Here is an 18,622-nt window from a genome sequence, read left to right as displayed (position 1 = left end):
CCTATTGAAGGGTGAAATAATGAATAAACAGATAAACAAGTCAGTTGCAGGCTGCAATGATGGCTCTGTAGAGGACAGGGAGATGTGAGGGGAACAATGGAGGAAGAGTGGGCAGTAAGTTAGGCAGCCTGGGGCCTCTTAGAGAAGGTGACATGTGAACTGAACTCAGAAGAATGAGGATAAACCATCCATGGAGAAAGAAGGGAAGGGCAGGTATGTGGATGACTTTAATGGTCATATTGAATACGGATTTGTAGTAGCTAATAAACTGCTTGAGCACAGAGAGTGGTATTTACTGATCTTTATATGCCCTGTTCTGATTGGACCTTCAGGTAGGATTTACCCCATGGAGCACTGGTTAAATTGGATCCATCTTGATGGTAATAGGAGAAAGCCTGTGCTCATCTGCATAGTTCATTGAATGACAGTTCAAAATGCTAGGTCTTAAAACTTGGGAATAAAGGATCAACCTTTGATGTAGTCTGATTTTGTACAGTTGTGTTATTATCCTTTAAGCATAACCACACCTGAATAGGAAAGTAGACATCCAACAGAACCAATGATTGTACAATGAAAGCTCTACATTCAGCTAACTATTGTGTTCTAGAAAACACCCATGACTCTGAACACAGTCACACTGATCGAAACTCTCTTCTGTAGGTCATGCTTAGGGGTTCACAACATTTTCACATTGCATTTGGCATGTAGAACATTCTTTCATTCTTATTGTCTCCTATGTCTTCCTTGTCTTAAACAAGGAGAAGAAAATATTTGCTATTTTCTATATTAGCATAAAACCAGGAAATGTGGAAACTGGGGAGCAACTGATAAGACCAACTGATGTTATCTGCAGCACAATTACTTCAGTTCATAGCTCTACTTATAAGTGATATGATCTTGGGCAAATGATTTAACTTTTCAATTACTCAGTTTACTAATCCATAAAATAGAGATCATAATATGAGTATTCATGAACTTTAAATGAATTAATGCACATAAAGCACTATGGAAAGAGTTTGGCATATATAAAGATTATAGAAAAGAGGGTTCTGTTAGAATTCAGTTCATAGGTCTCAGACTTTCCATGAACTAGATTTAGTTTTCAGATAAACTGGTACAGTGTTTAATTTTTTTTCTTTTGCATTATCAGCATCTAGATAGACTTCTTTCATAACACATCTGCACTTCTCTTGAAAACGAAAAGGTTTGGCAGCACAGATTGACATACTCACATGACAGTTGCTAGTAGTACTTGAGTAGTGGAAGTATTAACTCTCCCTCTTACACCAAGGCTGTCCTCTTCAATTGACTAGCCTCCACCATTCCCTATTATACCCTAATTCTGAATGCCATCCTTTAATATTAACAGCCTGTAATCATTTGAGCTTGCTACCCCTCTCTTCCCAGAGCAGATGATCATGCACACATTTTATATTCAAGTAGGGGTAAGGAGCACATTCCTTAGCCAGTTGTCCTCTCTTGAAATGGAAATCCTATAAACAAATATGTCATTGTGACAGTTCATGTAACATTAAATCTTTAAAAGCTTAAAGTCTCTATTTTGAATACATCTATTGCAAATTCTCATCCATTTTTCTCATGCATTTACTTCTTGTAAACACATATTCTATTTCGCTCATGAACTAGGCACTTATTTACATTAGTGGAAGGCAAATATAACTGAGACATTGTCCTTCCCTTAGGAGTTTATTATCTAATAGTTGAGACAGTTCCACTAAGAGATGTCCACACTATCTTAAAAGAGTCTCTACTTTTCTATTTCTCTCTAACTTAAGAGAGTTCGTCTTCAAAATCCCATCACATACGTGGCTGTGAAATGACCTTTAGTTTAATAATAACATAACAGGTAGAAGTTTTTATTTTAATAATGCTTTTCTGTAAAGTGATTTTTATCTCAGAAAATCTCATGTTTGATTATTGTTGTAACAATAAACAAACCACAAGTAAAGGCAATTTTTCCATTCTGTTTTCTATCTTAACTGATACATAGTTCATTTTCAACTGCAAAGTGAATGTACCTTGTTAGGAAATTGTTTAAGTCCTGTTAAATGTTAAAATGCAAGCTGGCCCTTGGAGTTTCCATAATGTAATCTAAGCCATCATTTCCTGGGAAGGTTCCAAACTTGCTGAATCATTAATTTAACATACAGGTTAAAAGCAAATTCCATCTCTAGAAACTAGGGCATATCGTCTTTCTAAGAAGGTGTTCAGTGTATAGAGTTCTAAATTTGGTAGTAATTTCAAATAAAACACCGTTAACACAAGGATGTTATAGACACTTCACAAATCTGCAATTTAAAAAAAAAGTATTTCTATAATCTGCATTTTATTTAGTCTGGTTTGAAAATTCAGCTTTCATTATTTTTCTGATCTCATCTTCTCTCCCATCCATGATGTATCTCTTACACAAGAATAGGGAAAAAAAAAAAAAAGAAACCCTTTGAATGTTTTATCATCTGTAATTTGCCAAATCAAATCATTCACATACATCTATTCCAATACCATATTTTACAGTGGTGTCAGTTCTCCCATAGGTTAGACAGCTGTTTTTAATCCATATTCCTTAGTGAGAAAAAGGACAATTCATAGGACCAGTGGCTAATATAACAGTGTAAATTTTTCTGAAGTACATTCTCCTGTGAGTGCTTTCCATAATTATAGAGAATGGAATTTTAAATTTGTTCTTTGAGTTTTTAGCCAGTTTTTGCTTTGAACATATTAATGAAGCAGAATAAAACAAAATGCAGCTGTTCTCTTCCCGAAGCATTTCAACTTTCCTCTTATTCCCATAAAAAAGCAATTATTGTGCAGATTGTCCAGGTTCCCTGAATACATGTGGTCAAAATGGAATCTTAAGTAATAATGAAATTGATTTAAACATCATTTTGCCAATCGAATAAACCTAGTAAAGTAGTAAAACCTTCACTGGTGTGATGGGTAAGGAAGACTTTTCTATTTAATAGAATTAACTTTAAGGAATGTTGTCATTTATTTATTTATGTGGTGCTAAGGATTGAACCCAGGGCCTGAAATATACTACTCAATGGCTCTACCTCTGAGCTACATCTCCACCCCAGAAAAAGTGGTATGTAAAACTGTGAAGTACTATACTACAAGGAAACAAACAAGTAAGCCAAATTAAAAAAAAAAAGTAAATGAATTTAAAAGATAAGAGTTTTACTTTGTGTAACAATGCATTCATTGTGTGCATAAATTTCTGGTTATTTCTGTCAACATCTGCATTGAAACTCTATGTGCTTGAATGTTAATGTTATCTTAATTAATTTAAAGTCAAAAGATCAATGACCCTTTAAGTATCTATTTCCTTTAAAACTACTGACTTCTGAATTTTTGCCTGTGGTATAACTTGATATAACAGACAGAAGATATGTAATTGTGCTTTAAGATGTACATCCTTCACATACTGATCGAAATTTTATATATCTGTATACATATATATGTATAAACATAAAATAGTGACTGAACACTAATTATTAATGAAAATGAATATATCCCTTGTCATGAAAATTTGGTGTTTGGTTTATGTGTCATTAGAAATATTTTTAAAGGGATGACCAGCAGGATTAGGGAATGCTGGTTATTAAACATTATTATATAAACATTGATAAATATATATTACAGGGTAATGGCCTTATTCCATAGGTTCTTGGGTTTTTTGTTTGTTTTTTATTGTTTTGTGTGTTTGTTTGTTCTATAAGCTGTTATATACCAAAGAAGTCTTGTTTTACATCTTGGTTGAAGAATAGATAAATGCCCTGTGAGCATATAGTAGGTCATTTGATAGTGACCCAGTCTTCCTTTCTGTTTTGGCTTCTTAGATTTTCCTTATGATAGGGAAAAGTGCATTCAAATGAATATTACATGTACACATCTAGAAACATGGAATGCAGTCTTGGAAATAATACCAACAACTTCAAATGGCTTCTCTACTCTCTCTTTCCCAAGGTGTTTGTTACCTGGTAAAATTAGGCAACTCAAAAATAATCTCATGCCATGAGAAGTACCATGTTTATGCACATTGTCTCAAGATCTTAAAACTTTGTTTTTTCACTTGCCAATATAGACCATAGTGAAAACAATTAATTGTATTTGGAACTAAAGGAAAGGTAATAATAAATATTTCTGGCCAGGTTTTTAACTTATTTTAAATTTTAACTGAAAATTTTATAGTCCCTAGGTCACAGAGTGACAACGAATATCTTTTCACTAAACTTATGATATTTAGTTAAAATTCATCCCATCTTGAAAGGTAATACATGAAACAGCTTCTCAAGAGTAATTCTGGTTCTTACAGTTTATAGCCAGTGTTTATGCAAATATTACCATGTTGGATGAGAGGAAACATTCAATTGGACAGATTCCTTCTTGTTCTTCTAATTGAATTTGTTTCCAAGTATAGTAAATAGTCCTGTGTAAAGCTGGCTGTGTTAACACAGCTCAGAATGAGTTATCTAAAGGTGATTCAGCCAGATTTTTGTAGGATTTCCAAATTCGAGAACATTTTGAGTCTACTAAGAAAGTGTGACATCAAATCATCTTTTATTCTGTGTTGAAACTTTCCAACTATGGAAAAATAGTGCATTCATTTTAGTCTAGTCTTAAAACTGGCCCATTAGCTAAAGTTTACTAAAGGACACTGGAATAAGGATTTAATTCTCATTTCCTTTGTAGATTTAATTCTTCACTGCCATTGAAGATACTTACTCAATATATTCAGGGTTCTTGTTTGGCAAACCTTTGACTATCTTGGACTTCTTGGACTTCTCTGCAGTAATTAGGCTTTTCAGAGTAATTAAGCTTTATAGTTTTCCTGTATGTCATTGTAACTGCAAATGTAACTATAAACATTCTGTGCCTATGAAGGGACTCATCTCAAATTTCTTTTTACTGCAGTTAGTGAATCTACAAATCAAAGTTTCCCCGTTTGATATTAAATAGTATTACCTTTTGGTCATACAGGCATTGAAATGGATGCAAATTATAGGTAAACTTGATTTATTTTTCAACTCATTAGTAATTGTTCTAAATTAGAAATTAACAGGGTAAAGAAATAATAACAAGGTCTGTACAGGCAAATAAATGTATGATCATTTTTTGACATCAGTATTTATTGGCATCTGACCTAAAGGAACATATTTAAACATTTTGGACTTAGATGCCTTAAATGTATATAACATTTAAGACACTTACCAGTTACAGGAGCTTAATAAATGAGGTGTATAATTATGGTAACTATTAAGTAATTCATTTCATCCTTTTTTTCTGGTGACTCTCAACTTTATTTTGGTGTTCCTACGTAAATTTCCATGATATCAGGAGGTACCATGCATGAAATTGTCCAAAAAATTTTATTTATTTAATTTTTAAACATCTATATACTGCATGGAATAAATGATTCCAAAATTAGAGCAAGAGTGTACAGAGATATAATTATTACCTAGAACACCAACATTTATGTGCTTTGTATTGCCTATTAGTTGCTGTATTTCAATTGTAAAAATGGTAGTATAATTTTAACCTTTTAATTCTGATATGGTTGAAAAATAATTTAGAATCAAGAAGTCTCTCCTTTCCCACTTAAGGAACCCGAAGGAACTATAGGCATTTCTCAGAAGAAGTACCATATTGGGCAAACAGGATTGGGTTTTCTAGACATGAATATGTGAAATCTACAAAATATCAGTGAGATAATATGTGCAGTGGGATTTTTTTGTTGTTTTTCTGTGTTAAAAATAATTAATTAATTTGTAAAGACTTATTCAAAAGACCTAAAAATCAGAAAATCATTCTGATCTCCGCTTCTCTTCCTTTCAGATTATGCAAAATAATTCAAATATGAAATAAAAGGGAAATAACAGAAACATAGTCTTAGATTATGTCATATTCAATAGAAAAACAAAATACAAAAATACTTAAATTAAGCATGCTATTCTCTTTCATCTTCATGTCCTTTATTATTTTTCAAACTTGTAGCAAAAGTCACCATCAGAATCATTTATTGGTCGAGAGAAGAGGTCGAATTCTCAGTCATATATTGGACGACCCATTGAGCTGGACAAGATCTTGCTTTCTAAGGTTAAAGTACCACACACATTTGTCATCCACTCCTACACTCGGCCCACAGTGTGCCAGTACTGCAAGAAGCTTCTCAAGGGTCTCTTCAGGCAGGGCTTACAGTGCAAAGGTAAGGACAATCTTGTCACCAAATCTGTCACTAGCCCATCTTCCATTGTTAAATTAATCCTCATTCATCTGAAAGTACTACTTTTGTTTCACAACTTCTCTTTCTGATAAATTTCTGGTTTTTGTTTGTTTTGTTTTAAAATCATCATGATTAGACTGCAGATTCAACTGTCATAAACGTTGTGCACCAAAAGTACCCAACAACTGCCTGGGTGAAGTGACCATCAATGGAGGTAGGTGGAAGACTGATGGTCACCACTGTATTTCTTCCCTGTTAGAGTGGTGACAGTTGTGATATAGTAGGTTTTTTTTGGTTCATATGTTTGTAACTCAGTCCAAAGTAAATTATGGTCTGAGTTTGTTCTACTTTTACTTCTGAAAATCATTCATTCCAGCTAATTGATTTACAGTGAAAACCAAAGGTTTTTCTTGATCTTTATATGGTGAACACTAATACTGAAAACTTGGATGTCCATAATTTCTTTCCTAGCTTTCTTATTTTATACTTCTGTCCTGGCTTGTTCAGAAATATGGAAATTGTTGGAATGCCTGCAAGTTACACCTCCTGTTCTCTATTCCTCTGTCCTCATTCCAAGCCTTGAGACAGAAGTTTACTGTCTTTCCTATCAGTTTATGAAGGGAAGGACCACAGATACTGGCCCATCAAAAATAGTCACCATATTTCCATCCTTCACCCAGTTACTGTGTTCATTATATATGTGTTTATTCACATGCATCTTTAATCGTAAGAGAAATTTTATCGACAATTTAAAAAGCATGTATCTTTTTCTACATTTCGAAATATTTTCTTGGAAAAACAGTAACTATGCAAATTAACTTTGAAGGATTCCTAAGAAAATGCTATATCTATATCCTAAAGAAACAACTCACATTTTCTTCACATAGTATTCTGATAGATCATTGCCAATATTTGAATTAGAATCCCACACTAGCTTTTCCCACAGAGAGTGAACTGCTTGATACCTTCACTCTAATAACCGCTTTCCAATTCCCCTGGAAAGAAATGGCTGTAGAAGACCAGAGGAAAAGGTTGAGTGGCTTTGTTACCAAAAAGCTGATAAATAAATGACTGTCTTTGCTTTAGAACTTTCGTCTCTAGAAGAAATATATTCCTACTACAACAACAAGGAGAAAGGAACTTTCAGAAAAACATTCTCATACATGCTAATTTTTGGCATGGGGATTCATGAATTAGCTCTTAAAAAAGAATTTTTATCCTTTTCCCCCATTCTGTATATCATCTGATATTGACTGTTCAACCCAGGGAATGTCAGTGTGTACTCAATAATATGTCTAAGGAGAAACAGATTATTTTTTGATACTGATAACTTTGAAATTATATTTTCCCATGTAGTCAGAAAAAAAAAATCTGGTAAAATGTGAGTTTTCCAAGATTGGTAGGTCAGGGGCTCTGATTGACCCATTTTTCTAATTTTAAAGTGAGTACTTTGCATGATTTAAGTAATTAAAATTTCTGCATTACTATCAACTTCATAATGGCAGGTTCAATAATCAAATATTCATTATTATCTTAGGTATTTAAAAATTGCAGCTTCTGTGACCAACTTAATATATTGGAATCCATGATTCAAAAAGTTACTGCAATAGCCATCATCAGTGACCTTGAATCATCTTTCACATGAAAGTCTCCCTCACCTTCCCATGTATTTCTGTTTCCCATGACGTCTGTGCTATGAATTATGATCCATTACCTGGTAACTTGGGCTTGGTATCATTTTCCCTCCTAACATTGTTCTTCTGTCCCTCCCTTGGCTTCCTTTGAAAGCTCTCCGTGACATTTCATGTTTTTAGGTTTAGGTTCATAGAAAAAAAAAAGTATCTACCTGTAATATTATATAAATTGTTCATCTCATACATTCAAATAAAAAAAAAGAAAGTGAAAAGCTACATTCTTCACAGAACTACTTTTTTAGGGCCTCCAACTGATTTGTTTAGGATTGCCTTTCTCTTAAGCCCTGGCTCCAGGATTCCAGGTTTATCTTCATGGGTCAAAACAATTTTCTAGATTTGCTTAGCCCTGGGGCAGAATCTGATGTGGTCATGGAAGAAGGGAGTGATGACAATGACAGTGAGAGGAACAGTGGGCTCATGGACGACATGGAGGAGGCAATGGTGCAGGACGCTGAGATGGCCATGGCAGAGGGCCAGAGCGACAGTGGGGAGATGCAGGATCCAGACCTGGACCACGAGGACTCCAACAAAACCATCAGGTGAGGGTTGCAGTCCCCGGCCTCAGGCAGACAGTGGAACCCAAGTGATACTTACCATTTAAAGCTCTTTGATACTTTATTATAAAATAAATTTAAAGGGTTTGTCTAATTTCATTAAGAATGAGATGTGTACCATAGATAAGCGTTATTGGAGTAAGGAGGTCGGGGTTCCCTGGGAGAAATGTGATTTACATCCCTTCCTAGCATTGCCTCATTTGTTGGCCCATTTTCTTTTGCATGTAAGGGACACTCGTATTTGCCATCCACAATATTACTACTAAGTTTATGTTAATTCAGTGTACAGTAACACAAAGATCATAGATCAACCTCAGCAGACACTATTTATTTTATAATTGATCCGTATTATGACATCATTCACACATGATTGTTTTTGATTTTTATTTCAGAAGTACATGTAATTTTATACTGTTATCTGCTTGTCTACACTTTTTTTTAATCACTAGATGATCTTCACTTTTTATATCATAAATCAGCAGTTTGGTCACCAGTTCAATTTGAACTGCTCCCTGTTTTTTAGTTTAGTTTGTTGGAAGATAGCCATCCTCATTCATATTGTCCGTGGCTGATTTTGTACTACCATAGTAGAATTAGATGTTCTGCAAAAACCAAAAATATTTATTACTTGACCTCTTACAGTAGAAATTTCCCACTCTCTAATTTATATTGTAAAGCATATTGAAACTTTTATGTCCATTTTACAAATACCAAATTCATTGACAAACTAAAATGAAAGTAGAGAAAAATAATTTTTTTTTCTACTTAATGTCAAAATAAATATTTTTAAAATACTGGAAAATATTATTCTTATGGCTCAACACACACACACACTTTCTTTTTAATTAGAAATATTTATTATCTCATAGTTTCTTTGGTTCGGGAATTTAGGAGAATCTTTTTTTTAAAATTTATTTATTTATTTTAATTAAGCATATATAATAGAATGCATTTTGATTCATTGTACACAATTGCAGCACAACTTTTCATTTCTCTGATTGTACATGATGTAGTGTCATACCATTGTGCAGTCACACATGTACCTAGGGTAATAATGTCCTTCTCATTCCACCAAGGATACACATTTCTTTAGCACCTTATGTTTTAGGTGGATGCAGAGAAGGACAGAAGAGAGGAGGATGAGCCAGAGACAGAATGGAACATAGAAGGGACAATGGGAGAGGGAGGAGAAAGAAGTGAAATAGCAGCATAATTCCATAAATAATAGTTATATAAAAGTTAAAAAAAGCAGATTTTAATGTTTATGAAATTATTCAGAGATAGAATTCATATTAAAAATATAATCTATAAATTATTAATATTGTGCTTGTAATATGGTAATGTGTGCTTTTAAGCAAATAAGCTTTCAAGTGTGATTATGGATTCTATAGCCTCAGTACATTGACAATAATCTATCTACTATTTACTTGAAAACTGCACTCTATATAGTTCATTCTGAAAACCAAGGAGTTTGTTACCCTGCCTCAGGATTTTGAAAGCATACATATAAAATGCCTCTCATTATTCAAAGTGACCCACTTTCTGAACCATGGTACTCTGACAAACACTTTTACTGAAAAAGGGATGTGAATATTTTTGACTTTCACTTGAAAATGGTTGAAATAGGTTTGATTCATAGAAAGAACATCTGTACCTTAAAACATGTCTCTCCTAAAATATTTTGACTTTTCAAGTCCGTCAACAAGCAACAATATCCCGCTCATGAGGGTAGTGCAGTCTGTCAAACACACAAAGAGGAAAAGCAGCACGGTCATGAAAGAAGGATGGATGGTCCACTACACCAGCAAGGACACCCTGGTAAGATGCACAGCGAGAAGTTTCCTCTAGTTCTGCATTAATGAGTGGAGATATTGATGCCCTGTGTGTACTTTGGCTGTCTGAGCTACTGGAAACAGACCTTAGTACCGCCTGGGCATAGGGCCAGGTGGAGCACATTACAGTCTCTGGTGTCAGATGTAGTTGAACAAGCAATAGAGTTAGAAAAAAGTGTAGAAAGAGATTTCAGGAAATCAAAATCATTTATCTCAATTACGTGAAATGATCACCAAAACTTGAATATGTACCTGTTGTTTCATAGAAGTCATGAAAGATACAGTATATGTTTTCAAAATGCCTCTCTGTGATTTGCAATTTTAAAAGAAGTGCTGCATTTTAGGGAGAGAGAAAAAAAAAATAGAATGATGACTTATGTATATCTTAAATTCTTATTTGTGTTTTTATTTAAAAACTGATTCATTCAGAAGTGTGGTATTCTTATACTTTTTGTCTATTTATTTCTCCAGATTTTCTTAATAGCTGATGAATGAGATTATGTATGTATGTGAAGAAGTAGAAAACCTTGGTCCACATTTCAAAGTTAAGCTAATTGATAATTTGTAATTAGGATGATTTCTCAGTCATTGGAAGTATTTTCATTTCCTCCTACTGATAGGATCTATATCATGTCTTTAGATAAACAGACACCTATAACCTAATGGATCCATCTGTAATCGCTGGAAAGAGAATGACTTACTGTAGGACTCAATTGGACACCATCTAATTCTTCTTCTTGGACATGATGCAAAATATTTGAAACATGTTTGGTATAAGATGGGTTGTAGGAGAGAGCAAAAACAGTGTTGGGGCTTTGAGTCTAAAAGGATATAAATGCATGTATACACACACACACACACACACACACACCCTAATATCCTGAAGGATATATCTAGAGTGGACAAGGACCCAATCACCAAATCATGGTAGTTAGATTTGGAATGTTCTTAAGTGAAAGTTGGTACTATGAAACCAGCCTGCCAACCAACAAAATGTTTTTTTGCTCTGTTGTAACATTCAGAATTTTTCTATTGCTAATGGAAACCAAAATATGTGGCTGGATCAACGTGATATTTCTTTTGTTCTAAAATAATGAGCATGTATAATTATTATCCCTCCTTTTAAGCCTTTAGCTCTTCAAGCAGGCAAATAAATTTTAAAATGATGTTTGTCATTCATTGTGCACATACTACGTGTGCATATTTACACATTATCCCTTTTACTCATAACCCTTTGACGCAGATGCAGAAACTTGCCTCACAGCATTTGCTCAGTAGTTAATTTCTAGAGACAAAGTGAGTGTGAGCCTTCCTGGCCCAAAGCCCATTTACTTTCCACCATCAAATCTTGTGTTTCCCTTGGAAAATGCACTTATTTTTATCAATTTTGGTTGGTGTTGAGGTTTTTTAAAGGTCCTGACTCTAACTTCTATTTCAGCGGAAACGGCACTATTGGAGATTGGATAGCAAATGTATTACACTCTTTCAAAATGACACAGGAAGCAGGTACCACAAGGTAAGGTGGCTCTTCCTTTGATTGTAGTCTAGTATCCATTCCTACTTTCTCATGGGAGTACAGATTTTCAGAAATATGAAATAAATCCAATACACATGAATGTTTCTGGGCTTCCTATAAGAGAGATTTTTCTTCTTTGTAGTTTACAAATTTCTTAAGAATCTGATTGTGACCTCTTGATTCATCTGTCAGTCTCACATTTTCTTAGAGAGTATTTCTGGCCCCATGAGATGGTAGAGACGGGGAGGTAGAAAAGCTTAATTGAATATTTTAACAGAGTTGTGTAATGTGATTTTACTAGAAAATTCATGGTCACAGTAGATGAGCTAAAAGTAAATTCCCAAGTCCATTCTATCACTGAAAGTTAAGAAACTGTATGATTTCTCCAAGTTTGCCAATGTGCATAAGGAATACTTTCCTATAGAGAAATATTTAGCAGAAATTTTCTTTTAAGATTACAGATGTGTCATAATATATTTCCCAGTAAAACACAGCTCCAAAAGAAATTCATAGTGAAAACAGTATATATAGCTCCTTCTACATGAATGCAAACTCCAGAGCATGGCCAGTTTACACAGCTCTGACAGAAAAATGAAACCTCATTAATTCTTATATTCAAAATGTTGTTTTAAAAGTTATTATCTTTATAGTCACTTCATACTTTCTGATAAATAATGTGGCAATTAATTTTTCAAATTAAATGGTCTTAAAAACAACTACTTTAAAAACCAGTTGCTATGGTTTTCCTCATTAAAAGTATTCACTTGGTTATATTACTATGTGTAGTCACATGTATTGAATCAAATCATTTTTAATTTCAGTGTTTTAAAGAATAGTTAAGATTTGGTAACAACCATGAATATCCAAAATGCATTTCAAAAATGTTGTCAGTTTAGCTCACTGTTTTAAAAATTATCATTCATGTTCCAAGTCTTGGATTTTGGTGAAGATTCAAAATTGTTAGTCTTAAGCATTTTTATTCCTGCTACAAAACACTATGAAAAATCACTTATATTTCTAGAAAGTAGTGATGATAAGGTTTCCCATTCTGCATTTGAAAAAAAAAAGATTATGTTGTATAAATGATGGCTACTTGGAATATTGTTTCTCACATGTCCTAGAATGAATCTATTTAAAATTTTATGTGCTTTTAATAAACCACATTTAACTCAATCTTTCTTGCACAGGAAATTCCTTTATCAGAAATTTTATCTCTGGAACCTGCAAAATCTTCAGCATTAATTCCTAGTGGGGCTAATCCTCATTGTTTTGAAATTACTACAGCAAATGTAATATATTATGTGGGAGAAAATGTAGTCAATCCTTCCAGCCCCCCACCGAATAATAGTGTCCTTACCAGTGGTGTTGGTGCTGATGTGGCCAGGATGTGGGAGATAGCCATCCAGCATGCCCTCATGCCTGTCATTTCCAAGGGCTCATCTGTGGGTTCAGGAACCACCTCACACAGTAAGTGCACAGGTTTTCTAACTAGCACAGTAAACATGTGTTCTGCCTTGCCCAAGAATGGAATGTGGTCTGGGGTCTTGACTAAGTGGTAGAATGCTTGATGCACTGGGTTCAATTCTCAGCACCACATAAATGTAAAATAAAGATACTGTATACACATAAAACTAAAAAATAAATATTAAAAAAAGAAGGAATGTAAAAAAGAATACTTGTGGTAGACTTAGTTTCTTGGAGAATATAGGGTCTTTGAAATACAAGATACTCCACATACCAAAATATTTTATTCATTAAATTACCATATATCATTGTCTTTATTTTATATATTTATTTTTTTTTTAGTTTTAAATGGACACAATACCTTTGTTTTATTTATTTATTTTGATATGGTGCTGAGGATTGAACTCAGTACCTCACAATTGCTAGGCAAGTGCTCTGCCCGTGAACTACAACCCCAGGTCCTATTTGGTATATATATTTTTTATGTACACCCTGTATACTAAGCACTTACAGACATCTAGAGCTGTTGCTCGTAAAATAAAGCATGTAGTCAGTTTGAGCTTGACCTAGAATGCCACAAATGTGAATAAATTTGATTTCTCAAATCCACCTGAGATGGTACCCTGTATAGGGCCCTTGATATGCAAAGTATTTGGTAACTATTGGTAAACTTATCCCAGGAAGAAGGCTCTATTCTTTAGTAATATAAAGTTAATTCTGCCAAAATGCAACCAGAATTAAATATTGAGGATAAATTTTAAAGTGAAAAAAATTTAGAGGAATAACTTTATAAAATGTGACTTTAAATTTCATAATGTTTATTGATAAGAAAACCTGTAGGGCTGGGGTTGTAGCTCAGTGGTAGAGCACTTGCCTACCATGTGCAAGGCACTGGGTTTGATCCTCAGCACATAATAAATAAATAAAATAAAGGTGTGGTGTCCATTTTCAAAAAAATAAAAAAAAGAAAGAAAAACAAAAGAAAACCTGGAAATTAACCTGTTTTTTACATTATAGTATATTCTTTGCTGACCTATTATAATTTTTATTTATTTCTACAACCAACATATTAAGAGAATATATATATACTTATTTTGATGTTAAGCAACTTTTATAAAGGTCTTTGTTTAATCCTAAAATAAGCATTAATGAAGTTATCAGTCTACCTATTTTGCAGGTAAGGAAATTTAGAAAGATTAAGTTGTCTAAGCTCATATCAGAGATATTAACTAGCAAAGCCTGAATTTGAACCCAAGTCCTTCTAACTCCCAGCTCTAAACTGACAAAATTTTATTTTTTGAAAACCAAGTACACAGAGTTTATAATTTTAAAAGTAAAAAGTATTCTTATTGAAAATTCTCTAGAAACATCTAATTGTTATGATTTATTTAAAACCAGTCCTGTAGGATGATTGAAAGCATGCTTTCACCTGTTTTGCTGTTACCTCTCTGACTTGTGTATTCTTTTTTTAACATGCATTTCTAGAAGACATTTCTGTGAGCATTTCAGTATCAAATTGTCAGATTCAAGAGAATGTGGTGAGTATATGTCTACCAATATAAAACCTGATAATGTGATTATTGGAAAATAAGAGCATCACAAATAGATTTTTATGGATAATTTTAACTTTTAGTATTTTCTAGAAAATAAAATATCTATTGGAATACTTTTCTTCCATAAGATTTTGGAAACACAACATTCTATATTTAGTGATTTTTGCTGTAATCTATATTTTAATGTAGTGACAAGGACCTATTTTTCATCTTGGGCAATTAATGGGATGGCTGATTTTTCATGTTTACCCTTCTTTAGACTGGACTTTCAATGGCTGATGTTGCACATTAAAATAAATAGACAGACAAAATAAATTCTTGATTTGCATGAGTTGTTTAAGTATGCCATTATTCTCATTCCTACTACCCAGAAGTGCTGTCAGATGATGAGGTCTGCAAGTGCTCTTATAGTTACCTGTACTAACAAAGAAGACCTCAAGGAAGTTGTGTAAATCAGATTTTATGGGTCTACATTCTAGATCCTTAGTCACTTATACTATGTTCACCATCCTTTCAACTCCGTTTTTAAAAACTATAGGCCAGGCACATAAAATATAATGTATCTATCATGTATGCTTTGTTATATTTTGAAACTATAGCCAGTAGCCTGAATGTAATAAAGTCTTACTACATAGTTCTTGTGACTCAGAGCTTTCACTCTATTTTGTCTACTAACCTAGGACCAAAAGAAAGCACTTTGCAGCCTTACTTTACACTAAACTGAGATTATTTTTTAAAAATAAAACCTTCATAAAACTCCTTTCATCACTGCTATATCATTACACACCTTTCTAGATTGGCATAAATGAAAGAGAAAGCAAAGTAAACAACTTCATGGTAAAGGTCAAATGAATTCTTGGTCCATCATTTCTAAGAGAGATGTCCAAAGACTTCAGGTTCCTGCTGCTTTTGCTTAGCTAGAGAAGACTTGGGGAAATATAGGTAACATAAAGCCCCTGGAAATTCCAGATAGCAGCGGGGTCACTCCTGTTCAGTCACTGTTGTCCCTAGAACATTTTGATTCGGGCTTTTAAATTTTAAAGGAAATGCTTCTGCTAATGGATGGAACAGGCTGGACTCCGAATTCTGGAATAGAATCAATGTTTTATCCAGATAGCTTTGAACTCACTCTCTGCACGCTCTGAAGGAGTCACAGGATGGAGATCACTTTTAAAATTGTTTTCTAGGGAGAAAAAGTAAAAGAATAAGAGTGAATATGATTTACAGAGGGTAGGATATGATGCAAAAGCACTTTTTTTTCATTGAAAGAATAAAGACTGTAAAAGTGGATAATAGGCAGAAAATATGGTGGGATATACTGTAATAGGAACCCATAAATTAAAATATATTGCTTTAATAAATATGGTTAACAAATCACAGAGTATAGAACTTAGATAAAACTGGGCTTTATTCAGCAGTCATTATTTCAAAGAGGAAAGACTAGACTTTTGAAGCTTGTTACCTCCAGAAATGATAATAAAAAAAAAAATTGGAAGAGCTTAGCTACTTCATAGTGGGCTGTCATTCTTTTGTTTGTCTCCAGGTCACTCATGGTGATTCAGCCCCTTCGAGTTTAGGTTCATCTGATTCGAAGTGACTAGCATAGGAGCAGCATCCCCATTGTAGAGAAAGAATGGATCAGGATTTCCACAGAAATGTGATTGGGATACATGGGTATTTAACCAAGTTTCTAAATAGCCATCTAAATTTTAAAAATCCCTTTTCAGATAATCAGTAAATGACGCTGTATAATTTAGGTCTTTTTCTCTCTATTGAAATGTATTTTGTCTCATACTGAGAAACCCTGATCACCTAAGTCCAGATAAGTTTTCAAAATATTGCAATATAACATCAACTAATGTGCTTTGAATATCATCACTGAAATCTTATTTAGCATGAGTAATTAACTTAGTTTTGAAATATTTAATATTTACAATATATTCAATAAAATTACACAATTTACTAAGATTAATGATTTGTTGCCTCTTGTCTGTTTTTCTCTGGACCTGTACCTGTAGGACATCAGCACAGTGTATCAGATTTTTCCTGATGAAGTACTGGGTTCCGGACAGTTTGGAATTGTTTATGGAGGTAGGTTAGTTCACTATGTATTTTTATTAACTTGAAATTTTAGCTACCTGTGTTGAGAAAAGTAATGTTTCCAAGAAAGACATATAAAACAAGATCTACATGTATGTGTTTATAAGAGTCTCTCTCTTTTGCCTTTTAGAGACTTTGTCTTAAGATAGTCATTCTTTACAAACCAGTATATTTCTGGGTTTTTAAATTTTTTTTTTAATTTTAGTTGTCAATGGAACTTTACTTTATTTATTATATGAGATGCTGAGAATCGTTCCCAGTGCCTCACACATGGTAGGCAAGTGCTTTACCACTGAGTCACAACCCCAGCCCCTATATTTCTGTTTTGAAAGTTTCTATTCCTGAAAAGCTGCTTTTGCTTAAATATTGAAAAAGTTTGTACAAAATACTGAAGCAGTTGGATTTATTCAGACAAAATGTTGAGAAAACAAAGAAGTTGTAGTTTATAAACAAATTACTTCCATTTTCTTTCAGAATCTTTAGTAAGGACTTTTATAGAAGGTCTGTTTATTTCACGAGGCAAAAATAAAAAATCCTTTTAACTTTCTGATATCTTTACCAATGTATCTATTTCATTAATAATTGAATTAATAATTGAATCAATTAATAATTGAATTAATAATTAAATTAATTAATAATTGAATCTTTTGAAGTGAAATACTTTTTGAAGTGAAATACTAAGTTTTTACCTTTTTTCTTATTTGTCAAGCCTTTTGTTGAATTTATTATTTTAACTCCTGCTGAAGAGTCTAGCCAATTGAATCATATTTTTCCAAAATTTAGGTAACATTTAATATTATCATTTTTACCTGCTCTATAAAATGATATAATAACTTTCAGTTTCTTAATGTAAGTAATAAATTATTTTTCTGTGAGGTTGAGTACTCTGAAATATTCAAAATATCCCACTCGAATTTATTATAAATAATAATTTATTAAATAATTTAATAAATAATTTATTACTCATCATTATAAATATCATATTTTAATTTAAAAACAAAGTTCTATTTTTTATTTTCCAAAGTTTTTTATTGTTATAAAATACTCCTGTGATTTTTTTTAAAATGTAAAACCTGTCAATGAGTCAGCAACCGTTGTGTTTTATGTTATTAAGTAATGGTATAAGAGAGGAGACCAAGTATTAGACTGATTATTATTCCAATGTAATAAGTAATTGTAAAAATATCCCAGTAGATAAAGCATGGTATACATACCTAACTGCACACTGTGTGAGGGTGAGGCAGGTTGAGAGGTGAGATTGGAGAGACCAGCAGAGAGTCATGTCCACTGGTAACAGAGATGTGACTACAGTGGAGAGTGGCTACATTGAAAAGGCTGAGCGGAAGTAGAAACTGCAGTGAGCCAGAGAGAAAGGGGTGAGAGAGAGAAGTAGAGATCATGCAAACAAGGCAACATGGGAATGAAGGACAGCGTCCGGGAGGAGTCAGAAAGATTGGTGAGAGCAGGATGAATGAAGGAACCGTAAACTTACCACAAATGACGAAATAATAGAATTCCAAATTGTCTGTGTGGAACCAAAACTTGTAAGTAATTAGATCTGTTTTCCATTTTCATCTGACATTTTCGGATCCAGTTAATGCTCCTATTTTCTGTACTTACTGTATTAAAGTGGTGTAGAAATCCAGAGCCCTAAAAGTTTGTTGT

At 33.3% G+C, this 18,622-nt stretch overlaps 1 protein-coding gene across 3 annotated transcripts in view; it reads left to right on the top strand.

Moving 5' to 3' along the window:
* Nucleotides 1-18,622, top strand: part of Prkd1 (protein kinase D1) — a 328,718-nt gene that overhangs the window by 267,329 nt on the left and 42,767 nt on the right. For all 3 annotated transcript variants that reach the window (XR_011706591.1, XM_027929610.3, XM_071607799.1), the window contains exons 5-12: nt 6,016-6,226; nt 6,381-6,458; nt 8,273-8,477; nt 10,187-10,310; nt 11,763-11,840; nt 13,028-13,307; nt 14,790-14,842; nt 16,876-16,948. Coding sequence is in view for 2 of the 3 variants with exons in the window: in XM_027929610.3 (XP_027785411.2) it covers nt 6,016-6,226; nt 6,381-6,458; nt 8,273-8,477; nt 10,187-10,310; nt 11,763-11,840; nt 13,028-13,307; nt 14,790-14,842; nt 16,876-16,948 (1,102 nt within the window). In the remaining variant the exon portion in view is untranslated. The remainder of the gene's footprint in view (nt 1-6,015; nt 6,227-6,380; nt 6,459-8,272; nt 8,478-10,186; nt 10,311-11,762; nt 11,841-13,027; nt 13,308-14,789; nt 14,843-16,875; nt 16,949-18,622) is intronic.

Source organism: Marmota flaviventris, chromosome 2 (genome assembly GCF_047511675.1).
Source record: "Marmota flaviventris isolate mMarFla1 chromosome 2, mMarFla1.hap1, whole genome shotgun sequence".
NCBI classification, from domain to species: Eukaryota; Metazoa; Chordata; class Mammalia; order Rodentia; family Sciuridae; genus Marmota; species Marmota flaviventris.
Note: the sequence above shows the minus strand (reverse complement) of the source record. Positions and strands in the feature narration are given on the sequence as shown.